Source organism: Callorhinus ursinus, unplaced genomic scaffold (assembly GCF_003265705.2).
Source record: "Callorhinus ursinus isolate GAN/ISIS: 27379988/994484 unplaced genomic scaffold, GSC_fseal_2.0 scaffold4, whole genome shotgun sequence".
Classification (NCBI taxonomy): domain Eukaryota; kingdom Metazoa; phylum Chordata; class Mammalia; order Carnivora; family Otariidae; genus Callorhinus; species Callorhinus ursinus.
The window spans coordinates 1,441,208-1,457,480 of NW_027397066.1; the positions used below are offsets into that span (position 1 = coordinate 1,441,208).

Genomic DNA, 16,273 nt, shown 5'->3' on the forward strand with positions numbered 1-16,273 from the left:
AACCAGGTTCACAGGCCCTCACGTGCCTCCCTGCTCACTCCCTGCCATCCCCCCGACTCTGACTTCCAAAGACTAAGGTGGTCTTGCCTCTTGTCACTCCCTGCATAAATGGGAATGTGCTGTCCACACTCTCTAGAGGCAGATTTTGTTTGGCAATATCATATTTGTATAGAGCCGCCAGGGGAAACGCAGGATGGCCAGTTAAATTTGAGTTTCAGATAAACAACAAATTCTTCTTAAGCATATGAATATTTTTTAGAATAAGAATGTCCCAAATGGGGAGCATGTGGAACATTCTTGCACTAAGAAAGTGCTCACTGTTTCTCTGAAATTCAAATTCAGAGGGTTCTGCTGGTTTTGTCTTGCTGGATCTGACAACCCTACTTGGTGATGGTTATCGATGGTCCAGTCTCATGGGTAAGAATCTGCTCCACACTTGTTGGGCTCTGGCTGCCCACCCTCTCGGAGCGCCTCCCTGGGGGACACATCTGCGCCTTGCTGCGGGGCTCACGCTGTGCACCCGGGACATTCCCTTGCGGCTCTCAGGCCTGCTCACCGGCACCCCCAGGGGCTCCTGCCGTTTTTCACTTTAAACTGCTCAGCCTGCTGAGTGATGAAGTGCGCACCGGCGTGCACGCTTGGCAGCCCTTCGATGTACCCTCCGTGAGGCCTTTTCAGGTCTTCTGCCCATTTTTAGTTGGGTTATCACTCTTGTTCTTACGGATTGACAGGAGTTCCTTATGTTTTGGATTAGAGTTCTTTGATGGATCTGTTCCCCAACTCTGGGGCTTTCTTTCTTTCTTTTTTTAAAAGATTTTATTTATTTACTTGACAGACAGAGACACAGCGAGAGAGGGAACACAAGCAGGGGGAGTGGGAGAGGGAGAAGCAGGCTCCCCACTGATCACGGAGCCCGACATGGGGCTCGACATGGGGCTCGTTCTCAGGACCCTGAGATCATGACCTGAGCCGAAGGCAGATGCTTAACAACTGAGCCATCCAGGTGCCCCCTTTTTTTTCTGTCCTATTTAAGCAATCTGCCTACTCCAAGGTTACAAAGATGTTCCTGCTGCTTTCCTCGGCAATCTTCATTGTTTTACTTTCCACGTGTGTATCTGTGATCTATCCGGAGTTGATTCTTGTGTACGATTATGGTAAAGATCCAGACCCGTTTTTCCTCACATGGATATTTGCTGACTCGGCCCATTTATTGGAAAACAGCAACCATCCCCCACTGCTCTGCCCTAGTCTCCTTTGTCATAAATCAGGGGGCCGTGGACGTGTTGGTCTCTTTCTAGGCTCTGTCCCGTTGACGGGGTCGGAAGCTGCTCCCGGCCCAGCACGGCTGTCGGCTTTGCTACAGCAGAAATGCACACGTATTGATAAGCGTGGTCACGCCAGCGTCATTTGGAAAGAACGAAAGCCCAGCATGGGTAGAGTGGGTAAATAATGTTCTTTTTCTCCAGCGATCTTCTTCTTTTTGGCTAGTTTAGGTCCCTTGCATTTCCACATGAATTTGAGAATTAGTTTGTCAATTTCTTTTTTTTTTTTTTTTAAAGATTTTATTTATTTATTCATGAGCGACAGAGAGAGAGAGAGAGAGGCAGAGGGAGAAGCAGGCTCCCAAGGAGCAGGGAGCCCGATGCGGGACTCGATCCCAGGACCCTGGGATCATGACCTGAGCTGAAGGCAGACGCTTAACCATCTGAGCCACCCAGGCGCCCTAGTTTGTCAATTTCTACCAAAAGAGACAAAAACCTCCTGAGATTCTGACTGAGACTGCACAGAATTCACAGATTGATTTGAGGATAACGGACATCTCTGCAATGTTAAGTTCTCCACTCCTTGAATATGGAATCACTCTCTCTCTACATCTTTAACATTTCATGCCAGTAACGTTTCATAACTTTCAATGGAGGCCTTAGACAACTGCAGACTTATGCTTAAGCAGCTGATATTTACTGACATTATTGCAGACGATATTTAAATTCTTTATTATGATAAAACAACTATGACATGAAATTTACCATCTTAACCATTTTAAGTGACAATTCAGTGGCACCAAATACATTCACATCCTAGCGCCACCATCACCACCATCCGCTCCTAGAACACATTCATCTTGTAAACCTGAAACTCTGTCCCCATAAACACTACCGGCACACTTCACCCCCACCCCCCACCCCCGCCCGACACCCACACCCGCTCTCTGTCGCCACGATTCTGACTAGTCTAGGTCCCTCTTTAATTGGAATCACACATAATTTGTCTTTTCATGGCGGCTTAGTTCACCAAGCACGTCCTCCAGGTTCCTCCATGTGGTGGCAGGTGGCAGGAGTGCCTTCCTTTTTATGCCGGATAACATTCCACTGTGTGAGGGGCCACATTTTGCTTGTCCACTCATATCCATCAGTGGACACTCGGCTTGCTTCCACACCTTAGCTGTTGTGAATAATGCTTCTTGGAACACTGCTATCCACACATCTCTCTGAGACACTACTTTCAGCTCTTTTGGGAATATACCCAGATGTGGAATTGCTGGGTCATCTTACAGTTCTATTTTTCATTTTTTTATAGATTTTATTTATTTATTTGACACACAGAGAGAGATAGCTAGAGAGGGAACACAAGCAGGGCGAGTGGGAGAGGGAGAAGCAGGCCTTCCACCGAGCAGGAGCCGATGCGGGGCTCCATCCCAGGACCCTGGGATCATGACCTGAGCCAAAGGCAGATGCTGAATGACTGAGCCACCCAGGTGCCCCTCTATTTTTCATTTTTTGAGGAACCTCCACAGTGTTTGCCCACAGCGGCAGTGCCATTTTGCACTCCCACCAACGGGGCACAGGATTCTAATTTCTCCACATTCTTGCCAATACATAGTATTTGTTGTTGTTATTTGTTTTGTTGTTGTTATTTTTTATTTGTGGTTGTTATTTGTTATTTGGCTTCCTCCCATCCTACCAGGAGGGAGGAAGAATTTCATTGTGCTTTTGATCTGCGTGCCTCTGACAGTTAATGATGCTGAGCACCTTTTAATGTGCTTGTTGGCCATTCACACATCTTCTTTGGAGAAATGTCTTTTCAAATCCTTTGCCCTTTGGAATCGGGTTGTTTGGTTTTTCTTGGTGAGTTTTAGGAGTTCTCTATAGATTCTGGGTATTGATCCCTTTTCAGGTATAAGATGTGAGAATATTTTCTCCAACCTGTGGGCTGCCTCTTTACTCTGTTGAGAGTGTCTCGTGATGCACAAAATTTTAAAACTTTCAAGTCCAATTTGTCTATTTTTTCTTTTGTCGCCTGTGTCTTCGGTGTGTCCTGTCCAAGAAATCATTTCCAAAACACAAGGTGGTAGAGCACTTGTCCAACATGGTCTCGTGAGAGTTTTATTGTCTCAGGTCTCACGTTTCTGTCCTGAGTCCACTTTGAGTTAATTTTTGTGTACGGTGTGACAGAGGATTCAACTTCATGTGTGTGTGTGTGTGTGCATCTCTCTCTCTTATCAGATTAAGGAAATCCCCATTGATATTTTCATCATAAAATAGGTACTGAATTTTTCAAATTCTCACACTGCAATTTCAAAGTGATTTGGTTTTTCTTCCTCTTTTAAAAAATTTTTGTAGCAAAATGATCTTATTTTCAAACGTTAACGATGCCATGTGTAATCTGAACTCCACAAGACATGGCAAGGATCGTGCTGCACAATGCACACTTATTCACGTCCACCCACACAGACTTCTGCAGTCTCTCCTGCATTTCCACATTTGTATCTGGGCGTTTGCCTTTGCCTGAAGAACTCCAATTAGCTCTTCTCTGTGGGCAGGCCGCTGCTGTATCTCTTCAGCCTCTGCTTTTCAGTAACTCACCATTTCGCCTTCATGGTGGACAGATGTCTTCTTCCAGCACTTGAAATAACATCATTCCATTGCCTTCGGGCTCCCATTGTTTGTTTCTCAGGAGACAGCTGTCAGTTTTACGTTCTTTTCCCAGAAATATGTCCTTTTTCTCTGGCTGTGTTTAAGATTTTTTCCCTTTGTTTTCAACAATTTTACTACGATATACCCAAGTGTGCTTGTATTTATCTTCCTTGTAGTTCTTGAGCCTCCTGGGTCTGCGGGCAGAGATTTCTCTTCAGTTTTGAAAAATTCCTTCCTTCCTTTTTTTTTTTTTAAGATTTTATTTTTTTTAAGTGATCTCTACACCCAGCGTGAGGCTCAGACTCACAGCCCTGAGATCAAGAGTCGCAATGCCCCCTGCCCCGACTGAGCCAGCAGGTGCCCCGCTTCCTTCCTCTGATTCCAATCACGTACGTCAGACCTCAGAGCATGTCACACCTGTCTCTGATGCTCTGGACCGCTCCCCTGCCCACGTCCCAGCACCCGGTGCCCCCCCCTCCATCCCCACGCACTGGCCCTTCCCCATAAGGCACCCTGTCTGCGCCCAGCCCCCTGCTCTTCCGTCCACCATCTCTCCTCATTCATCATCAGATGACCAGGGAGGACAGCAGCCATGGCCTCTAGGCCCAGGGTCGCAGTTTGCCCGGAATGCCCACAGATGGGCCTGGGTGCGAGGCAAGCAGCCGCAGCTATCTCTTGGATGAGCCATGGTCTAGACCAAGCACCTGTCACAGGACCCAGGCTGTGCCTTGCCTCCCCCCCCCCCCGGGCCAGTGACTCTCCGAGGACCACCCTGCTGGGCACTGTCTGCTGTCTGGATTCACAGTACTTGGGCTCCTCATGGGGCCAAGGGCAGCTTGGAGCAGGGGACTCTCCAGCTCTCTACAAGAACTGGCACCAGGAAAGGAAAGCCGGCCTTGGGCTGCCCTGGGCTGGGCAGTCCTGCTAGACCCAGGAAGTCCGTGCAAGAGTCCACGGGGTCATCAGCTCCACCAAAGGCACGGAAGGGAGCTTCCAGAGACCAGAGCCACGGTAAGAAAGGCCTCCAAGTCCGAGGCCACAGGGCCAGGGAGGAGCTTGGAGGACCAGGGCCCACAGCCTCCTGCTGTGCCATCCGTCCAGGAGGCCACAGCTGGGCGCTTTCAGCTCCGAGGGGTCACCCCCGGAAGGGCTCCAGGCCCCTGGGAAGTGAGGGGTTTGTGGGGAGGCACAAAATGGAGGAGGCTGGCTTGAGGCCTGTTGCTGCAAAAGGCTGAGGGGAACCCCTTAGAACAGAGGACAGGCACCCACGCCAGGCACCACCAAGCCCACAGGGCAGCACGCAGCGGGCCGAGGACACCACTGCCATGTGGACCCCCAGGGAGCCAGGACAAGCCACAGCATGGGAGGTGCACTGGTGCTCAAGAGAGCTGGGCACTTCACCCCTACGCTGGTGGGAGCACCCACGAAAGCCCTTGAGCAAGCACCCATCCCCGCCTGGGCCCCAGCCACAGCCCTGCGGCTGCCCTCCCGGCCGACAGCCCTCCCCTGCAGGCTGTGTGGCCCTGGGGGCACCCGCATCACCCCCTTTCCCAACCTCTCCCTCTCACACAGAGGGCCCTCGGCCATAGCGGCTGCGGTCATGTGACCGACAGTTTAAACCCATGGTCACAGTGTCACCAGCCAAGAACAAAGAGCTTGGTTCTGTGGGGAGACAAGGGTGTGGGGCTTACACGGGGGCTCTAAACATTATAAGCCAGTAACTAAAGACAAAGACCAAGGTTGCAGCACCTCTGACGTGAGCAGAGAGGACTGGGAAGAGCCCCACCCGTCCTCACAGAAAGGAGGGCTGGGGGCCAACAGGGACTGCAGCACCCCCTTCCCTCCCCTCCCCCACAGCCCCTCCCCCACCTTATTTTCCGCAGCAATGTGTGGAAGGGCCGGAATAGCTCGGACATGTCTTCTGCCTTGCGGTCCAAGTTCAGGGGTCCGTCTGCGTAAACCACGAGGCCACTGCATTCGAGACAAAAGCCAGGATGGCGTGAGGCCCTGCAGCCCCCTGGGGTGAGCCCAGACCACAGCCAGGGACTCAGACCACACACACTTCGCCTTTTGTGATTGAATCTTAAATATGTTTAGAAAAAAGCACTGAAAATTACTCAGACTTTATCATCTTCTGAAGCTGATTAGCTGTTGTTCATTTGAGGGATCATAAAATAATCATAAAAAATATATATATCTGTTTGCATCACTGCTGCAATCAGATAAATCAGCATCAAGATTTGTTACTAAAACTACCTCCTTGAAAATGGGAACTTTGGATTTGTGTTTAAATTTAACACACATGCAGAAACTTATGAGAATTAGAGGTGCACCATGTACTGCAGACATGACGGAGAACTGGGAAGTGAGAGCCGGCAGCCCCTGCCACCCGCCCACCCTCGGCCCTGTGCCAACACATGCAGATGCTGAGCCTCCGGGGCTGAGCCCTGGCGGGTGTCCCAGGAGGGCCAGAGGAGCATCTCAGGGACCCTCGGCACAAACAGGGGGGGGACTTCTCATAAACCTGGCCTCCAGGCTGCCTTCCCAACCTCCCATGGGACTCCCAGGCTCGGACCTCCCTCACCCTCCTCCACACTCTGAAGCTCAGCAGCTGCCCTGAGTGAGTCCTTCCAACTCACTGACCACAGCCTCTCCTTCCTCCCGGACCCACAGCACACTGTGACAATCCAGTCCCAGGCCCCCCCCCACCCGCCCGTCCAGAACCCTGGGAGGTCCCCCACAGTGAGCTGTGTGCTTCGTGGCTCCCCCACCCCCTGACCTTTGCCCAGACTGTCCCCAAGCCTCCTTTCCCTCCTAGAGGTCTGGCTCATGCTCCATCACCCATCAAGACTGGAGACAGACTCGTCACCCCCAGGCAGGACGGACCCTCTCTCTCCTGACCCACGGCTGGCACCCCATCTGGCTCTGCTCAGATGCCCCTCCACGGGGTCCTTGTTCCACAGGCAGCACCTCATTCATTCCCTGTGCCAATCTCGCCATGCCCTGCATAGTCCTGCCCACCTCCGAGCATGCCCCACCATCCTGTCCAGACCTGCTTCTCCAAGAGCAGGCCCATCCCTGGAGGACCCTTCTGTGGGTGCCTCCTCCTGGGGCTCCTGGGACCAGACAGCTCATATAGAGGTGCGCAGGGAATGAACCCTGCCTCCCCCCCCCCCCCCACAGCGCCTGCTCCTTGCTTCCGCGTCAGAGCATGGGGGAGGGACTTGTGGATTTGTTTGCACAAATGGGGAAGGGCGCCCATGTCTCTCTCTGCAAATGAACAGAATCTCACGTCGGCACTGGGACCGGGTCATCACTATCCAACATGGAGTCCTCATTAGCTCAGGAACGCGTCCAGGGCAGGGAGAAAAACTGGTAAAACTGAATGGACTGTTTTCCCTTAAAAAGGTTAGATTCTACGTGCACAAAGAAAGATTCAAAAGTCACAGGAGAAACATGGGCTGTCCTACCTCCTGGGGCAGAGAAGGGTCGGGGCTGCACGGGGACACGGGGTGGATGGCAGAGGACGCCCCAACCAGCCTTCCATTCCTTCCAGTCTGTTTTATGGGTCTGACACGAGCTGACAGTTCTGGTTGAATTAACAGTGTTTGGGGGACAACGTCCCAAAATAGCACCTTAACTTCATGGATAAACCAGTGGTCTCATCCCAAAGGCCGGGAAAAGGGGCCCCGCCCAGGCTACCTGGCAAATCTTGTCCTTCAGAAAGCAGCAGAGCGGGCAGGGAGGGAGTCCAACTCCTCTCCTGGGTCCCAGGGAGGACACTGGCTACCCAATCAGTGCCATGAGAACCAAGCCCGGGGCTGACCGCGCCTGGTCTGGAGCCTCAGAAACAAACCCATTACTTAGGAGGGCTCCCAGCACGGCACCACGCCAGGCCACACTACTCCTGTCACTGCCAAGGAGGGGCAAGGCAGCCCCTGGGCTGAGCCTGGCAGAGGTAGAGGGAGAAGGGGCCCGCTGGGCTCACGCGGGGTTGGGGGTGGGGGCAGGCTCAGGTGGGCACGGGGCAGATGCCCAGCAGGAGAGGAAAACTGAGCCCCCACTCCCATTCTTCAAGTCACCTTTTCACTGTCTTCATAATGTCCTTTGATGCACAAACATTTTTAATTTTGGTGAAGTTCAATTTACCTATTTTTTCATTTGTCACTCATCCTTTTTGTTTCAAATCTAAGAATCTACTGCCAAGCCAGGAAATGTGAAGATTTACCTCCTGTATTAGTCAGAGTTCTCCAGAGAAACAGAACCAATAGGGTGTGTGTATGTGTAGGTATGTAGGGAGGGGGGAGAGTTTGGTTGGTTGGTTGGGTTTTGTTGTTTTTTTTTTTAGAGAGTTATTTTAAGGAACTGGTTCACACAACTGTGGATGGCGGCCACGTCCAAACTCTGCAGAGTGGGAGGGCGGGCTAGAGGCCTAGAGACTCAGGGAAGAGTTGATGCTGCAGCTTAAGTCTGACAACAGTCTGGAAGTAGAACTCCCTCTCACTTGGGGAACTCCTGTCTGTTTTCTCTTAAGGCTTTCAACTGATTGGGTGAGGCCCACCCACATTATGAAGTGTAAGCTACATTACTCAAGATCAAGATTTAAATGTTAATCTCATTTTTAAAATAGCTTAGAGCAACATCCAAACTGGGCTTTGACCAAATATCCGGGTACTGTGGCCTAGGCTAGTGGACACATCACAGGGCCCAACTCTGTTCTTCTGTGCATGGCTATCTAGTTGTCCCAGCATCATTTGTTGAAGAAACTAACCTCCCCATTGAACGGTCTTGGCCCCCTTGTCAAAAATCAGTTGGCTATAGATACTTGACTTATTTCTGTTGTCTTGATTTTTTCCTGTCAGTCTGTGCTTATGACAGTACCACACTTTTATCATAACTTCGTATTAAGTTCAGAAATCGAGACATAGGGCGCCTGGGCGGCTCAGTTGGTCAAGCGACTGCCTTTGGCTCAGGTCATGATCCTGGAGTCCCGGGATCGAGTCCCACATCGGGCTCCCTGCTCAGCGGGGGGTCTGCTTCTCCCTCTGACCCTCTTCCCTCTCGTGCTCTCTCTCTCTCATTCTCTCTCTCTCAAATAAATAAATAAAATCTTTAAAAAAAATCGAGACTTAAGAGTTCTCCAACTTTGTTTTTCTTTTTCAATATTGTTTGGGCTATTCAAGGCCCATTGTGGTTCCATATGAATTTGATGATCTTTTCCATTTCTGCAATGAAAAAGAAAAGGCCAAGGTAGTTTTTATAGGAAATGTATTGAATCTATATATAACTTCGGGGAGCAGCACCATCTTAACTACAGTAAGCCTTCCAATCCATGAACATGAGCTATCTTTTCCTTTAATTGGGTCTTTAACTGTTTTCGGGAGTGTTTTATAGTTTTCAGTGTACATGTTTTCCACTTCCTTGGTTAAATTTACTCCTACGTACTTTTTTCTTTTGGATGTTATTGTAAATCTCTTCTTTAAAATAATATTTAATTACATACAATGGAATATTATTCAGTCTTTAAAAAAAAAAAGGAATAAAGTTCCTACATGCCATGTGGATGAACCATGAAAACATGATGCTCAGTGAAATAACCCAGGCACAAAAGAACAAATATTGTATGATTCAATTTATATGATGTCCCTAGAGGATTCAAACTCATAGAGAAAAAGTAGACTAGAGGGTACCAGGGTTGGGGAGAGGGAGTGGGGAGTTGGTGTTGTGATGGGAAAATTCTGGAGACGGTGGTCGTGGTGGTGGTGAATGTGAATGTGTTTAACGCCACTGATGTACATTCAAAAAGGGTGAAAGGGGTCAATTTTGTGTTATGTCTATTTTACCACACTAAAAAAGTTAACATTTATTGCTTTGATTCTGTTTACAAAAGTTATAGCTATCATGTTAAGAAGTCTTGTTAAGTAGAGACACAGTGTTTAGTACAATTTTTTGTAGTCAACACACTGGGAATGTTTTTCCATGGCTTTTGGGATTTTTCACCAACGTTACCTAAATGGCTGGAGTATTGTTTTTATTTTTATTTTTTTTTTAAGATTTTATTTATTTTTTGACAGAGAGAGACACAGCGAGAGAGGGAACACAAGCAGGGGGAGTGGGAGAGGGAGAAGCAGGCTTCCCGCTGAGCAGGGAGCCCAACGTGGGGCTCAATCCCAGGACCCTGGGCTCATGACCTGAGCTGAAGGCAGACGCTTAATGACTGAGCTACCCAGGCGCCCCTGGAGTACTGTTTTTAAATAATCCCTTAATTCTGGATATCCACACCCTCAGATTTTCATGATTAAAAATAAACTTCAGTGAAACTCTTTGTAAACACAGATTGTGCCCTGTCAGGTCAGTGCAACCAAATTCTGCAAAAGTTGTGCCACCAGCTGCCAAGCGCTAAGGACTCTGAGCGAATACAGGCCGTGAACGCTCCTCACGGTAGCGCTTCCAGGCTCGTGGGGAGACGTGAATATAACACGAATCCCATTTATACGAAATATCGCAAAGGCAAATCTAGACACAGGAAGAGATCTGTGGCTTCCTGGAGCTGGAGAGGTGGGAGTGTAGGGGGTGGAGATGACAGCTAAGGGGGAGGGGTATCCCTTTGGGGGGATGAAAATGTTCTGAAATTAATGGTGATGGCTGAACAACTCTGTAGATTTACTGAAAACCACCAAATTGTACACTTTAAGTGGGTGAGTGGTGTGGTGTGTGCATTATATCTAAATAATGTATTTTGAAAAATAAACAGTCTAGAGTACACATGCGACCTTTGCTAGAGGTGAGCACCTGTAGGGGAAGGGCTGCAGGTGAGGCAGGTCCTGTGGAGACTGGGAAGGGGCTCGGCAGGGGGCTGTCTCTGGTGGGGAAGCAGGTGGGCAAGGAAACAAAGGGAGGCCAGAGACCCGCCCCCCAACAATGGGGCAGCAGCTTCTGGAAAATTCTGGTGGTAGGACTGCAGGATGGATGTGGTGGGAGGGGGTAGGACGAAGATAGAGGGGAAGGGATGGGGCCGCTGGGGGAGGTGGGGAGGAAGAGCGGAGTGGGGGGGGGGTGGGAGGCGCAGAGCTGGCCCCGCTGGGGGAGGGGGAGAGTGGGGCAGGAGTGGGCTGCAGCTGCAACGGGAGCAGGGCCTGGGCCCCAGTGGTTCTGGGCAGGTAAGCCCGGTGTGCAGCTCCAGGAGGAGCGTGTCTCCTCACTGTGCGTGGGCGGGGTGGGGGGCGGGGGGGCAGGTGTAGAGGCTGAAGCAGAGGCCAGGGCTGGACCAGCAGCAGAAAGGGGGTAGTGAAGGGAGACTTCCAGGCAGGCCCAAGTAACCAGGTCCACCCCGATGGGGCCACTCACTGGGCGCTGCCTCTGGAGATTCTGTTAATGTCTTTATTCACTTACACCGACTGTCAAGATAAATCCTCAAAAGTAAACCAGTTTGTCACATGCGGAACCTTGTGGAGACTCAGTTTCCCCCAGGACATGTGTCCCCACAGCGTCCCCACCCCCAGGGGGACGTGATGCTAAGTCAGGGGGCCAGGACCAGGGGCACAGGGGAAGTGTGGGTGGTGGGGCCCAGGGTCCAGGGCCGGCACCCAAGCTGCACTGGTCCGACCGGCCTCCTAAACCTCCAGACCCCCCCACGGCCCTCCCCCCATCCCTGCCAATCTCTCCGGGCTCGGCTTACCACTTCTGCCTCAGGCAGGCCTCCCCAGGGCCACAGAACCCAGTGGTCATCAGGCAGGGGCAGGGCTGGGTCGTGCCCCCTCTGGCCGCTCAGCGCCTGTCTCCTCACCTGTGAGGGGCCAGAGGAGCCATGCCACCTCGGAGGGTGTGTTGTTCCTGGGAGAGCTCAGAGCAGGGCGGGTGGGAAGGGGCTGGAGCTCCTGGAGGCAGGGGGAGGGGCTGGAGCAGTAGAGAGGCTTCACCCCCAGACCCCCTCTGTTCTCAGTGCTCCCTGAGTATCACCTGGAGTCCCAGGAACCCACATCACAGATGTGACCCAGGAAGCCTGCTGTTCCAAGAGTTGGCTTCAGTGCCACACACGTCCCACGGCCCACCCCTTCTCCCTCCAGCCAAAGGTGCTGCCTCGGCCCCTTTGCACACACTGCCTGCCCAGCCCCCACCCCAGCTCCCGGAGTTCTCCTCCAGCCCCGGGGAGCTGCCCCTCATGCTCGCGGCTCTTCCTCTCTAGAGCGTTTCTGCTCCAAGGTCCTATCCTACCCCAGCATCCAGAACACTCCACGGCAACTGCTTGTCTCTCCCTACGGTGCACCCGCCCCGTGGGCGTCCCGGTACCCCTGGGGACAGGCACAGGGCCAGATACACAGCAGGTGCTCAACACATGCGCGCTGGGCAGGTATAGGACCGAGCAAGTCCCGGCCCCACCTTGTGCGGCTGTGGTGCTGGCATGGGCAATGAGGAAGGAGGGAGGGGCCTTCCGGAGCTGGGGGAAGTGACCCTGAAGGGGGCAGCTCTGGCAACAGCTGCTCACTGCTCTACTCCTCCTTCCGAAGGATGGAGAATTCCAGTTACAGCCTCATATGCCCTAGAGCCCCAGGCTCACAGCCTGGCTCTGAGGGAGGGCTGCTGAGGGTCTGAGGTGGACCTGGGGTGGCCATCGTGCGGCCGCCCTCCTGGCCCAGCCAAGCCCAGCACCTCTGCTCCCTAAATTCTGGGCTTCGGGCCCCTGCATCAGCTCCTACTTCCTGGCGGGCCTCCCTGCACCTGCTCTCCCTTCACTCCAACTCCAAAACCTGCCTCACTTTGCTGTGACTCGGAGCCTTCCCTCCTGTCCTGGGGGATTCCAAGGGCCCCCCACACGGTGCTGCCAGGAGGGGGGCACAGGGACAAAGGCCCAGCCCTTGGGGCCCTCACCCTCCCTCCCAGGACCAGGAGACAGAGAAGGAGCAGAAGTTCAGATGTCCACAGGGCAGCAGCAGTCTGCAAACAGGGCGCAGTGAATCAGGTCAGGGAGAAGTGGCCTCGGGGGGCTGCTCGGTGAGAGTGGGAGGGCCTGAGAGCATGGTCCCATGACCACCGGGTCTGGGCCAGCGCCAGCAGCTAGGCTGGTAAAGGTTGAACGAACTCGCTCAGGAGGCTCGTGCGAGAACCTGGACACCACGCACTCAGGCTCGCTGATGCCTCGTCTTTATTCTAAATGGGTTTTACTTTAAACTGACTGAAAGAGTCTGAGCACTTCCATGAAGATTAGAATAGGTTCCGTCTAAGACAGTGCAGGTCCCTCGGGTCGCCGTGGTGCTATACAAGCCTCCGAGGGGCCATGCGGCTCATCAGAGCACACCGGTCAGTGTGCACCCACACCAGCACCCGTGCACTGTAAGGCGGCTCCAAAGGAAAGCCAGCCTGGGAACCCCACCAGCGTGGTGGGGCATCCCTGCCGTGGGCTCAGTGGTGGGGGCCGTGGATCCAGAGCTTCAAGGCACTCGCCAAGGAGTTTTAGAAAAGAAACACAGCCAGGCCGGGGTCTCAGGGCTTCCAGAAAAGCAGCCTGGGAACCATGTGATGCAGAGGAAGGGGACCAAGCCCTGCTCACAAACCCACGGCCCAGGCCCGTACAAGCAAGGCCCCGGCTCAAAGCAGCGTTGTCTTCTACATGAGTGTGGCCACAGAGAGCCGTTGCCTAGGAAGCAAACGATGTGACAAAATTGCGCGGCCCACTGAGGGGCCACTTAGGGCCAGGCCACCAGGGCTGGCCCTAGGGGACATCTGTCCTCTGCCTCCCTCAGCTTCAGGTGAAGGCAGAGTCTCGGATTCTAGTGATCAAGGCAATTGTAAAGTGTGGGCGCTCTGGTGAGCTGGGACGCGCTCCTGCTTTCCCTGACGGGTAAACTCGGGGAGGAGACAGTCTCGCAGGGAAAAGGATAATGGAAGGAAGGGCTGGAGGCGCCCTGCCGGGGGTCCTGGCAGAGAGACTGCCGGGGAAGGTGGCTCTGAGGACACAACCAGGCCAAGGAGAGCGGGGCGCGGCTGCCCTCATGCCCGGCCCAGGGGAAGCAGGGTGTGGGCGGAGGGTCAGGCCCATACTCCAGAGCGGCGCTTGGGCTTCCCTGAGGTCCCAGCCCCTCTTCCCAACTCTCCGTCCCTTGAGCCTCTACACTCTGGGTCTCTTTGCCATTTGACCTCCAGGGTCCCAGGGCAGCAGAAGGTGCTTTTGGCCTGTCCAGGACGGGGTCTGCCCCACTGGCTCCCACAGGCCTTCTGCATGCAGCCCGACCTGTCCCGCTCCCTGTGCTTGAGGGAAGCCCATCCGTCCCAGAAGCTGGCCCCATCCTGCTGCACCGCCACTGCCCCCCACCGCTCCCACCACTGCACCCCCACTTCCCAAGGAGGGGGTCCTGTGCCTGGACCAGTCCCGGCCTCCGTGTTCACCCCACACTCTCCCAGGCCACCTCACTGACGACGGCATCTACAATTAGCGTCTGCCCCGAGGACTCTGGTCCCCCTCTCTGCCCAGCTCCACACCCGCACACCAGCTGCCCACTGGGCCCCGCCCCCGTGGCCAGCCCTACAGGCCTCTCCATTGGGCTCCCTGTGGCCCATTCACCCTCCTCCTCCCCCTGTGACCACCCGCCCCACGTCCCCTCACCTGGCAAGAGGCAAGGGGGGTCCCTGTCTGGGAGTCAGGGTGTGGCTGAGCAGCAGTGGACCGAGCCCAGAACACCCGGGCTCTGACCTTGGCTCCAAGAAGCTCTGAGCACTCAGCGAGTGACCGAGCACCTCCTGCCTTGGCGTACATAAGGCCTAACCCCACGTGCTGGCCAACATCTCTGAGCCCACAAGACCCCAGAGGCCTGAGCCTGAGCTCCCCTGCTCTCTCAGCTCACACTCCGCACCCAGTAGGAGAGGCTCTGCCTGGGCATGCCCCCACCGCCAGAGCAGCTGCACCCCACCTGCTCTTCACCTGCTAGGTGTCATTTCACCCCCTGCCAGCCTGTGAATGATTCAGGTAAGCCCATCACATCCCCCCACGGGAGCCAGGGGCCTCCTCCCACAGCCCGCACTGGGCACTCTGCTCCTCCGTGCGCCCCACGTGGTTCTACATGGTGCGTGGGGCGCTCCTTCCCTGGGCTGTGAGTATAGGTGACTGTCCATCTCACCTGTCCAGTTGGGTGTTGGGTGTCCAGCCATCTCATACTATTTAGGGTGGGGATCCCTCCCTCACCCTCAGAACACCTGGTGAGGGCGACAGCAGGCCTGCTTAGTACCGCGTGGGTGGCTGAGCAGCCACCTGTTGGGGGTGTGAGTGCCAAGCCATCAACACCCCGAAGGGGCCCAGCACTGTCTCACTCCACAATCCTGCTAGGCTTCTGCCCAGTGGCTGTCCCAGGCGGGAGGAACACTCACCACACGATGGCCAACCTGGGGATGGTAAACATGAGGGCCGGTTCGTAGTCATCAATCATGTCCTGGGTCAGGTACCCGAAGTCCAGGGCCCTGGCCGAGGGACAGAGACCAAGAGGGGTGAGGCCTGCCCACCTGCATCCACCGTGGCCCATTCCACCCTCACCTGCGTCTGTGCTTAGCAGATGGTCAGGAAGGTGACAGGGGCCACACTCTGCTCCAGAAGAGGCCCGAGCAGAGGGGGCTGGTGCTTACCCTTCCCCATCTTCCCACCTGCCCGATCCCATCTCTGGGACAGAAGGTGCAGGGAGGAGGAAGGTGTGCTTGCTGAGGGGGGGCTCACGGGGCAGGGATGGTGTCCAGCAAACAAAATACAAAAGCTCATCCCGCCATGGGCTTGCTTAGCCAGAAAACTGAAACAGCTCAAGTGGCAAAACAAACGTGGAACAAAAACACTGCCCTGCACAATTTAACACTTTCCTGAGGAACGAACGGCACTCTCCTGGACTTAGTCTCACACCCCAGGCAAACGCAAGCAGCTTTCTCTATACTCCGTGAGCTGGCGCTGCTCGAGTCCCGTCACAATGGTTCCAAGTAAAAGGACGCCCACCATCTTATTTTTTAGCAAATTGAAGTGTCTTTCAATACATAAAAAATGAATAACCTGCCTTTAATTGTGAGGTGATATGAGGCGATTTCAAGACTTCCCTAATACCACAGCACGAGTCAAACAGAAGAAACATTCTAGGCTAAATCTTAGTCCCAAAATCCACTCAAAAATCTGACTTTAATTACTATCCAAGGCATGGCAGGAATACTGATGATTCACTCCACAAAACCTTGTTCAGGGGACCTCCAACCCAGCAAGGGCTCCATCCTAGCCTGTGGAGGTGAGGAAATGAGGAGGTGGGGAGAGGAGGATGGGGGTGAGGGAGTGAGGAGGCGAGGAGGTGTGGAGGTGAGGAGGTGTGGAGGTGAGGGGGTACGGCGGTGAGGAGGTGTGG

At 53.7% G+C, this 16,273-nt stretch overlaps 1 protein-coding gene across 3 annotated transcripts in view; it reads right to left on the reverse strand.

Moving 5' to 3' along the window:
• ZFYVE28 (zinc finger FYVE-type containing 28) overlaps positions 1–16,273 on the reverse strand; it is a 105,988-nt gene that overhangs the window by 26,444 nt on the left and 63,271 nt on the right. For all 3 annotated transcript variants that reach the window (XM_073891315.1, XM_025887399.2, XM_073891316.1), the window contains exons 6-7: positions 15,273–15,362; positions 5,784–5,885 (exon numbers count right to left, since the gene is read on the reverse strand). In XM_073891315.1, the coding sequence (XP_073747416.1) occupies positions 5,784–5,885; positions 15,273–15,362 (192 nt within the window). The remainder of the gene's footprint in view (positions 1–5,783; positions 5,886–15,272; positions 15,363–16,273) is intronic.